Below are 11,744 nucleotides of genomic sequence, written 5' to 3' on the forward strand. Positions count from 1 at the left end.
GCCTTTCCTATAACCCTCCTTCTTTTCGTAATAGTCGTATAGTCCGTTATTAACTTTAATAGGGCTATACTTCTCTTTATAACGGTCTAGGGCCGTTAATTCGTATAGGGACTATATCGGTTCCTAAGATATCTAGGTATATCTTTCCTACTTTACTAACGCCTCTCTTACCACGCCTTTACCTACCTTCCTATTCCTAGCGTATAGGATTTCCTTAACTATCTATTTATCTTCCTTTAAACTATCACGAATCGGTCCGGGTTAGGGGTTATATAAGATTTAACTAGAAAGCGGGTCTTTGCTCGTATATCGTAGAAGGTCTACGTAGAACCTCGGGTATATATTTAAAGGTACGTCTAGCTTTATAATATACGGGTTAATAACCTTAGTAACCCTATACTTTTAGTATAGCTAACTTAATTTACGCGATAATCGTAAAGTAGAATAGTTTATAAGTAAGAGCTATATAAGGTCGCCTTTACGGAGCCGTTTAGTAGGGATATAACGCTTATTTACTGACTTTTCCTGTTATAGCTATATAGCTATTATTAAGGCTTAGGCGAACTCCGTGGCTTCTTAAAGGCGGTAGAGCAGGTTATAGGCCGCGAACTCCTAAGCGTTATAGCTTAGTTCCTCGTAAACCTAGATTAGGTCGATATAATATCTATACTTAAGGAAGAATAGACTTATCTTAGTAATAAAGCTCTCCCGGTTATTTAACGCTAGTTAGGCAGGGGGTAGTAACTTATCCTAATCGTCTTAAGCGTAGTAAATAAAGGCTCGGAGGTACGCCTATACTTCTTAATTCGCTTATTCGGTAGCTTTATTAGTTTAGGAGTAATAAGCTACACTTAATTATTATTCGATTATAGCTAAGTTATAGAAATATCGCTAAAAGCGATTTATTTAGTTAGAACCTTTATCGTTTATAATTAAATAAGGTATATTATAGAACTAAAAGTAATAGTATAGGAACTATTCGGCGTATACTTCCGCCTTTATAGAGTCTATCGCTTTAAGGGTAATAGCCTTTATAAGTTAATCGGTTATAACCTATAGGTACCTATACTTCTTCTTTTTAGCGGGAGGCAGATCCGTTATAAAGTCTATTAATAGGTTACTCTTTATTTATTTAGGAATCGGGAGTAGTTTTAAGAGTCTTTATCGAGTATTCCTCTAAGTATAGCTTTAATTATAAACGTTATAGTTATATATAAACCTACGTATATCTCGGTTTATTCCTAGCTAAAAGAAGCGTCTTATTATAAGGGTAATTATATTATCTCGCCCTATATAGCCGCTAATCGTAGAGTCGTGTATAGATTAGATTACTTATATTCGTAATATACTCCTTTCTTAAGCTCCCGGCACCGATAAACGATCTCGGAATATTAATAGTCCTTATAAGGTAATTATGTATTCGGTAATCTAGGCTTAGAGACATAATAAGGGGGGAAACTATTAATTGCCTTTAGATACGGCTTATATAGCTTAGCGATACTAGTTATCTTCCTTTACCGTGGCGTCCTATAACTATTATAATTTATCGTCGGCTTTAAATACTTATAGGTATTCGCGAAGGAGACGGATCCTTAGGGGAATTAAGGTCTCCGGGATTAGCTATATATATCGCGCCTATTCCTATTCGTCGGAGAAGTCCTTTAGTTTATCTTATTCTTTTCGCGAAAGAGTATAGGCGGTCTAGTTATTAGCGCCCTTATAGTATTCTAGCATAAAGTCGAACTAGGCTAGTTTACCGGCCTATCGGCTTTACCTTTTATTAAGTATCTTCTTTATTATAAAGTATTCTAAAGCCTTATAGTCGGATAGGATCGTAAAGCGACTATAACTTAGGAGCTCTGCCCTTTAATACGTCACGTAACTTATAATCGCTAGTATCTCTTTACTATAGATAAGGTAGTTATACTCGGCTCCGGTAAGTCGCCGCGAATAATAGGCGACTATATAATAATATCCCTATTTATCTTTTTAAGCTAATACGCCTCCTAGTACGAATCCTAAGTAGTCGGTTTCTATAAAAGTCTTATTACTTAAGACCTATTATCGCAGGATCGGTTCTTCCTAGAACCTTTTCTTAACCTCCTTAAAGGCTGTTTATTTATTAAGACCCTAGGAGAACGCTCGGTCCTTCTTTATTAGTTTTATTAATACGGCTATTATATAGGCGAAGTTCTCCACGAATATACGGTAATAGTTTATAAAGCCTAAGAAGCTTCGGACTCCCTTTACTAAGGTCGGGGCCTCTTACTCTCGGATCGCCTTTAGTTTATCGGGGTTATATAAGATACCCTGACTAGCGGTGACTATAAACCCTAAGTACTTTATAGTCTTTATCCTAAACTCGTACTTCGCGGGGTTAAGCGTTAATCCTATATCGCTTAGTAATTATAGTACTAGGTTAATATTTTTCTTATAGTGGTATAAGGATTAGTTTAAGTAAATTAGGATATTATTAATATAGGCGGTAATAAGGCTATTAAGGTAATGTTATAGTGTTTTATTAATATACTATTAAAAGGACGCGGAGGTATTACTAAGTCCGAAAAGGTATACTAACTATTTAAATAAGCTAAATCAGGTTCAAAACACTATCTTCGCTTTATAGCTAGCGGCTATTCGGATCTTATAGAATATAGCGATTATATTAAGCTTTATAAACCACTTAGCTTACTCTAGGTTTCGGAGTATCTCTATAATTAATAGGAGAGGGTAGCGGTCTTTTTAGGTAATCGTATTTAGGGCGCGGTAGTCGTAATAGAATCGTAGCCCTCCTCCTAGCTTCTTTATAAATAAAACTAAAGCTTTAGCGGCGGAGCTACTAGCTTATATAAACCCCTTATTAATTAGGTTAGTAAGGGTCTTCCGTAGGACTAGTAGTTCCTCCCTGGATATATTATAAAGAGGGCCCTAGGGTAGTTCTGGTTCCTTACCGTCGGGCCCTTATATAAGGTTTACTTTATAGTTAACCCCGGGTCGATAAGGGGGAAGGCGGTTCGCTTAGGAATCGGAAAGTAAGTCCGGAAACCGTTATAATATCTTTTCGGGGATATACTTCCGGGGGTTAACTAGGGACTTACCTCGGAGGGCCTTATAAATATCCTTAATACTAACTATATAGAGCGCGAGTTCCTTTTTACCGAACCGTTATTTCTTTTATAATCGGTATATAATACTAGTAAATACCGACCCGGTTATTACTTAAGCTCCGCGAATAGCTTTAATATTATCGGGCTTTTCTTTACCCTAGAGTCGGATATCTATCTAAGCCATTTTATAGTAAAGGCGACGCCTTTTTACGTAATAAGTGATATCGTTATATTCTATCTAAGGTTTCCCTAGGAATATATTATAGTCTAATCCTAGTATTATATAGGCGAATAATTATTATATATATCCACCGATCTTAAGATCGTATACGGCGATACCGGAACTCTTAGTAAACCCTATAGTATTAGAGAACCCCGAGAGGGGTCTTCTAGTCTTATAGACTAATAGGAGGCGGAGGGACTGTATAAGACGTTTACTTATAGCTATGTAATAGTTATATTAAGTATCGGCGAGAATAGTAACTAACTTTTTATTTATTAGCGTTTATATAAGAGCTAAATAGCTACTACGCGACTATAATATAAACTCTTTTTAATCCCTTTATTCCTTTATTATAGGCTTTAATGCCTGTTTTTATACTAGAGCTATTCTTTTTCTAAGTCTTTATCGTTATCCGTGACTCCTATATAAGTTATTTTATTATCCGAGGCCGCTAAGACCTTCGCTACACGGTTCTCTTTATAATCCTTAGCGTCTTTCTTTTTTAAGCGGTATATCCTAGTAAGGTATCCTTTCTTTCCGTAGTTATAGCACTCTCTTATCTTTTTCTTCTCGGTCTATACTCGGTTAACTCCTTTTATCTTTATATCGCCGTCGTGGTTATAAGCGTGGCTATTATTATTACTATTACGAGGCGCTTAGCCGAACCATGGCCTTATAGCGAGGGCTTTAAGTCTCTAAGCGATACTCTGTATTTCGGTTACTTATATATAATAGTTATTCGGTAGTTTCGCAGTAATCAGGGCGGTATAAAAGCGACTACTAAGAGCTCCTTTTAGGAACGTGATCTTCGCGGTATTATCCTATTAACCTTTACTAGCGATAATAAGTTATTATTCGAAACCGGGTATAAAGCTTCTAAACGCTTAGTCTTTATACTAGTATAGCGTCCTTAGGGCGTTAGCCGTATAAGGTTATTCGTTAATATCTTTAAATATACGGTTAAGATAATTAAGGAACTTTTAAGGGTTATATTAACTATTAGTTCCGCCTATAGCCTAGAAGGAGGCGAAGATATAGCGGGGAGCTTTATCTAAGTAAGCGTTAATAAAATACTATTTCTTATAAGGGCTCTAGAAGAGTTATTAATTAAGTAGAAGCTTTTTATAAGTCTTAGACGACTAGCTCGTGTACTCTAAGCGTTTACCGTTAAACTTTTATAGTAATAAAAATGCTTTAGTTTTAAGGTTCGGGGTAAGTGTTATATTAGGCGTAGGGGTCGGGGCGGGCGGCTAAGAGCCTTATATAGTCTTCTCTAATAGTATAGTAAGGCAAGGCGTAGCTATACGTTATTAGTTTTATATCGCTTATAGTAGCTAATTAATAGTATTCTATTATTCTTAGATCTAGGTGGTTAGGGTTATAACCTAAGTCTATAAAGGGTTAATAACCTTCCTCCTCTACTCCGTAGCTTTAGGCGACTCGCCCGCTAGGCGTGGCGGGGCGCTAGGAGGTAGATCGAAGTGATAGTCTATCTTTATTAGCGTAGCGTATAGGTTTCGCTAAGCTTTATATATATAAGCGGCTGGCCACGAGTTATTTATAAAGTAAGGCTAAATAATTAAATTATCTAAAGCTAAGGAGAAAAGGAGGAAAAGGGGAAATCTTTATAGGCGCTTACGACCTAAATATAATATCGTAGCGACTTACTAGACGCGTAATATAATTAATCGGAAAATCCGGTGCTTTACCGGATTATCTCCACGGGGTTAACCCGTAATACTATCGGCGCTACCCGATATAGTTATATCCCCCTTATAGTCGATAATACTGTTATTAATATTATTATTATTATTATCCTTATAGCTTATTAGCACCGGAGACGGAGTCCTCTAGGTACCGGCGGACTAACTACTAAATAAACCATTATCCGACTTAAACACGGGGAATATCTGAGTAAGAACCTTTTTAATCTTATAACTAGGAACTATAAAGATCTCCTTAGTAGCGAGGGCTAGGCCCCTTACTTTTATAGGAGTTATAAGCGACCCTATACTAGGTACGGCTACCCCTTTATTTTAACGGGTATCTTAGATACTATACTAGGCATAGCGGACCCTTTATTATTTAGGCGCGCTTTAATAGGAGTTATAAGTAACTCCGTACTAGGCGCGGCCAGCCCCTATACTTTAGTAGGCGCCTTAGACGCCGTACCGGGTATAGTTAACCCGTTATAAGTCCTGCCTTTCTTAGTGGTCTTATTAATAACGCCGCCCTTAACGATAAGGGGCTTATTAATAATAGTATTAAGGCCACCGCTAGCCTTTTTACTATTTTTTATAAGGGTAATAGATTTCTTAGCGGGGGAAGTACTAGCGGGCTTAAGTATACGGGCTAACCTTTTAGCTACACGTAACTAACGCTTCTAAGGAGCTATACTAGAAAGCGGGTGTTAGTTAAGCTTAGGAAGTATATATAATAATTACTTATATTATTATTCTATAAGGGATTAAGGTATATTATTATCGAGAATTATTATTAGTTAAGTAATAGCTGCTTATAATAAGCTGCTCCTAGATATTAGAACTACTAGAGCTAAGGGATAGCCGGGGACCTCACGTAACGCGATAAGAAGACCTCTAAAGAACTCGAGATAAACCACTAAGATAATGCCTTATAGCTAAGATACGGTAATAAGAATTAACTTATAGATAGAGCCTTAGAATAAGTGTCAGGGATATTCTATTCGAGGGAATCGGATAGGACTTAGAGGAGTTAAGGAATATATTAAGAACCCGGAACCGGTCCTAAGGTTAACCCTAGGGATATTTAGGACCGATTATGTTTTAGGATTATTAAGCTGGCCTAAGACCTATAGTCTTAGAGCCTTAGGTTATTATATATTAATCCTAGGGAGGATAGTCACAGGTCCTTAAGTAGGGTGTTTGTAGTTAAGTCCTGAGTTAAAGGGGCTTAACGAATAATCTTATAATCATTCCCCCCTAAGGTTATCTTCGTGACCTGGTCTTATTATAGTCTTAACGACCCTCTTTACTCCTTATATAAAACCTATAACAGGAGGTATCTCCGTGGTTCCTAAATATTATATTTATATTTATACCCGGCCCACTTAATAAGGTATTCGCGCCTATTTCTATTATAGCGATAAGCCAGGACTTTCTCTACCTGATATTTATCCGACTCTTATAGTTCGCTTTTAATATCCGCGGGTATAGGCGACCTGCTATCCCGAGACTTCTATATTTTAAGGAGTGAGATTAGGAAAATATTATAAATCTTTATCGACTCCGGGAGCTATAGCTTATAGGCGAGCCTATACTAGCCTATTACGGAGGTAATCTTATGGGGCTCGAGGAACTTATCTAATAGTTTTTTATTAGGGCGATACTATTTAATATTCGTTAAGGATAATAGTATATAGTCGCTAGTCTTAAAGCACTAGGCCGCCTAGCCGGCGTTATAGTACCGTCTATATATAGTTTAGGCTTTCCTAATAAGGACCTTTATAGCCCTACGATTCGATATAAGGTGCTTTACCCTTTACTCGGCTATAGCGGCGCGAACCTTACCCGACTTATATATCTATATATTATATAGTCCGCGCGGGTTAAAACCTATTAGCGTAATAAAAGGGGTTTACCGGATAACTAAATACTATATAGTATTATAAGTAAACTAGGCCAGGGGTAGCTAGTTAACCTAGTTATCTTATTATAAGGCACCGAATACCCGTAGGTCATGCTTTAAGTTCTGGCTCTATCGTTCCGTCTAGCTATCCGTCTAAGGGTAGAACGCAGTTAATAACCGCCGCTCGACACTCAGCAGGTTATATAGGGTAGTCTAGAACTTATTAGTAAATAGTGACCCTTAATCCGAAACGATACTATTAGGTAGGCTATAGATAGTAAAAACATATACCTATAAGATACCAGTAAGACCTTTAGCTATTAAAGAGCTCCTATAAGGAATGTAAACCGTGTACTTAGTATATCGATACACCACGACTAGGATAAAGTCCGTTTTCTTTCTGTATAATGTTATAAGGGGGAGGCCTATCACGAAGTCTATTAAGATCTCTTAGAATAGCTATTCGGGTATAGGTAAAGGTACTAGGTACCCAAAGGGCTTATACTAGCGTGGCTTAGTCCTCTAATAGATACTACACGTAGGCACGCCCTTCTTAACATCTCGTAAGAGGTATTCCTAGTAGTAGGGCTTAGAAATTCTCTTAATAATCCGACCTAACTTATAAGAGCCCGTAATAGGTGTGTTATAAAATACCTATAGGACCTTATCGTATAAACCTAACTAGTTTGGTATAAAGAGACGGTCTCTAAAATAGACCGTACCCTAAGTATTATAGGACTATAGGTCCGCTAAGTTATCCTTTAATACTAAGGAGATATAAAAGGGATCGTCCTTCTAGGTAAAGATAATCTTATCCTTTAGGCTAGATAGACCTAAGGGCTTTGGTATACCTTAGGCTTTTATAAGGCTAATAACGAACTTCTTAGTAAATCCCTTAATAGGCTTCTGCCGCTCTGCTTTAAGATCCGCCTAATCTATAATAAGCTATAGCTTCTATAAAAGCCTATCTACGGGGTTTTAAACGCCCGAATAATAATAAATCTTAAAATTAAGCCTTAATAGCTCCTTTAGTCAGCGGGCGTGGTAAGGTTTAATTTAGAGGCCCGTTATTCCGACTATACCACTTGGTTATTCCGACTGTAGTTCCAATCAGACCTAATCTTCCTACTACCTTATCGATCTACATCTTCAATCTACATCTTCAATCTACGTCGTCAATCTACGATCCACGTCGTCAATCTACGTCGTCAGTCTACATCGTCAATCTACGGAATAGGAGGCGGCGCGTTTGTTGTCTCGTCACAGGAATAAGATAGCCGTGGGCGTGGGCGTGGGCGTGGGTGGCGTGGGCGTGGAAGCGGAAAAGGCGTTACTATTACTGCTGCTATTAGCTTCGATCGAACTAATGAGCTTGTCCATCAATACAACGCAATTAATCCGAGCGATCAAATTAATCAACTTATCAAAGGACGTTAGAGACCAGACCGTAGCTACGAAGTACTGTATTGGTATTCCGAAGGGTCTATCTATATTATATATATGAACTACAGTCGGAATAACCAAGTGGTATAGTCGGAATAACGGGTCTCTTAATTTAAAGCTTATTTAATAGATACCGGTGGTTTAAGTAGTTAGTTAGCACCTCTATTAGGGTCTAATTATACGCTAAATAATAATGCTATTACGGGAACGCTATTATAATCACTAGTAACTCGGTGTCTAGTATCGGATAGTTTAGTTTAGGTCCCCTTAGCTTCCTAGATAGGAACGCCACGGGTCGCTAGGTTCGGTCCTTATACTAGCTAATTATAGCGCCTAATACGAAGTTAAACGTGTTAGGTTCTATATAAATAGGTAAGGCTAGGTTAAAATACTGTAGTATAGGTACTGACTAAAATAATAATCATAACTTCTTAAAAACGGCCGTCTTTATATCCCCTAACTAGAATATACCTAGTCTGCCCCCTAACGTTAATAGGTCCGTAAAAGGGGCAGCGACCCTAGAGTAGCCTTCGATAAAATATTAGTAAAAACCAGTAAAACCTAGGAAGACCTAAATCCTCTTAATAAAAACGCTTCCTCCTAATCCTTAATAGCCTTAACACTTTTAGGGCCTATACAAACACTAGTAGGGCTATATATAAAGGCTAAGAACTTAACCTCTTATATCTTGAACACGCACTTTTAAGGGTTTACGAATAGGGCCTATTCCCTTAGGCGGGTAAGGATCTCCTTAATATATACGCGGTAAATACTAAGGTCCTTACTATAGATTAGGATATCGTCTAGGTATATAATATAGATAGTATCGACAAAGCCTCTTAAGGTTTTATTAATATAACGCTAAAAGCTAGCGGGGGTATTATCTAGACTAAAGGGTATTACTAAGTACTTAAAGTGCCCGTACTTAGTTCTAAGAGCCGTCTTCTACTCGTCCCCTTCTCGAATCCTTAAGCGATAATAAATATCCTTAAGACCTAACTTAGTATAAACCGTGGAGGATATAAGGCGGTTAAGGATTTTATATATTAGGGGGAGCGAGGTATAGGCCTTATAGGTAACCTTATTAAGACCTCGATAATCTATATATAAACATAGCTATCTACCCTTTTTTAGTCTAAATAGGATTAGGTCGCCCGTGGAGCTTATCGATAAGCGAATCCACCCTTTAGCTATAGCCTCTTTAATATAGTCTGGTAAAACAGCTAGTTCTTACTTAGCTAAGGGGTAAATAGGGCCGAATAAGGGTAACTTACCTTCCTTTATCTTAATTACGTGATCCTAATATTAATAGGCGGGTAAACGGCCGGCCCCCACGATATTACAATATCTAAAAACTCTTAGTAGTACTCAGAGATAATACTCCCTAACTTATCCTTATCTAGTAACTCTTAATACGGCCCGGGATTAAGATATTCTAGGATCTCTTTATCTAGTTAGGTCGGGTTAGGGGGTATAGGGGGTATAGGTTATAATAGGTCCGATTAGATAATAGGAATTAAAGGACTATTAGGTAACATATCCTTTTCTTCCGTCGTAGCGTTTTACTTTACACCGATAACTTAGCCGATATAGGGGGCACCGGACTTTATAAAGCGGATAATAAGCTATATATACTCCTTCGCCTTCTTTAACTCTCTTTAACCCGGGACGCCTTAAAGGTCCTCTTACTAAAGTCAATATATCTATTCGCCGGACCGGAAAGAGGTAACGGGGTTATATTCTACTAACTAGGGTATACTAAGGGTAACTTAGGACTTATTAGAGTTTATATCTAGTACCTCGAACTTAATCGGATATATCCGGGTCCGGTCCTAACTATTTATAACCTTAATATATATCTTAAAGGACATAATAAATCATATATCGACCCTAGAGATAACCTATTTAAATCGCTTTAATAGTCCTAGGGGACTATAATTAGGAGGTAAGGCCTTTTAGTCGATTAAGTTAACCTCGGTGCCTCTATTAAACTTAGCGCTCAGGTGGCCGTATCCGCCGCTTAACTATAACTCTAACGTCGCCTTAATGGGCCTCTTACTAGCAAAGAACGGCTAAAACGGCGGCCCTTCCTAGCCCTAAGCCTATCTAATAACGGGGTGCCTTATATTAACCGGTAGGTTATTCGAGTTCTAACTAATAGAGTATCCTAATAACTAACCTAAGTTAAGAGGTATTTTAGGGTACTTATTCCGGTAATAACCCTTTTTATTATAGCTATAGTACGTAACGCTATTATTATTACGTTTTTTACAAGGCTTAGGGGCTTTTATATCGTTTACTTTAATTAATTCTATAAAACCTTAAGGAGGTATAAAGGGCCGAATAGTTATAGTATAGGCCCTATTACGGGCCCCATTACGCCCACGCTTCTTACTACGGGGCTGCCTTAGGCGATTATTCCGGGGCGTCTTTTCTTTATTTTTATATAAAAGAGTAATCTCGGCCTATTAGACTATAACACCTAACGCCTTATTATTAGTAGGGATACTAGCGGCTATAATCTAGTTATATAGCGGCTTATTAAGCTTTATTAAGCTTAACTATATTCGCTACTTATTAGGGAATAGTAGGGATAGCTTATAAAATAATAAGTCTAGCTTATCGATAAACTTAGTATAGGTCTTATTAGGTTTCTATATAGTCTAATTTAAGAATAGCTTTTTAGTTATAAATATCTTATAGGTTTTATTATTAACTAACTACTTAGTTAGGAAGGTATTAAGGTCCTCCTAGGTAGCACCTTTAGTCTTCGTATAGATACGCCTATAATAGGTATATTATTAGGATTTTATAATCTTTAGTAGTATAGTAAAGGTAAGATAGATCTTCTCTGCTTCAGACGGCTTAACCTTATCGAGTATAAAACGCTCCTCGATTTCTTTCATAAACATCTAGAACTAGTTATAGGACTACCCGTCCTATTTAAGGACTTTTTATAGGACCTTATACTAGCTTTTATAGGAGTCCCCTTAGGGGATATACTCGGAGGTATCAGGGTCCTTCCCTTATTAAAGAATAAGGAGGCGCTTCTCCTTCTTTTCGCGCGCTTAGCGGTCCTTACAATACTTAATCAGGAAATCGAGTTCAGCCGATAATAGACTGCTAGGGGGGCGGCTCTTAAGATCTTTAATATCAAATTAGGGTCCTACGTGGATAACTTAGGGGGTCCCTTAATTAAGTAATAGTCCTACCACGGGAATATAAGTATCCGAGTTAGCTTATCCGTGAATCTCGGATACGGGGTTACTATCTTTATATATATCCTCTAACTCGGGTGGAAAGGATTACTCGCGATCGGCGCCTAATAGCCCGGCTTCGGCTCTTTTAGTAGCGCGGGAAGTATC

General features: G+C 37.7%; 1 protein-coding gene across 1 annotated transcript; it reads left to right on the forward strand.

The window, feature by feature from the left end:
* Positions 1–1,414: 1,414 nt before the first annotated feature.
* Positions 1,415–8,333, forward strand: ACRALDRAFT_208312 (uncharacterized protein; the record flags this gene model as incomplete). Its single annotated transcript, XM_071022438.1, has 4 exons — positions 1,415–1,423; positions 8,041–8,156; positions 8,203–8,237; positions 8,308–8,333. 4 exons carry the CDS (start codon positions 1,415–1,417, stop codon positions 8,331–8,333), a joined length of 186 nt encoding a protein of 61 aa, XP_070878243.1.
* Positions 8,334–11,744: the final 3,411 nt, after the last annotated feature.

Source organism: Sodiomyces alcalophilus (genome assembly GCF_042370955.1).
Source record: "Sodiomyces alcalophilus JCM 7366 unplaced genomic scaffold ACRALscaffold_2, whole genome shotgun sequence".
In the NCBI taxonomy this organism is placed as follows: domain Eukaryota; kingdom Fungi; phylum Ascomycota; class Sordariomycetes; order Glomerellales; family Plectosphaerellaceae; genus Sodiomyces; species Sodiomyces alcalophilus.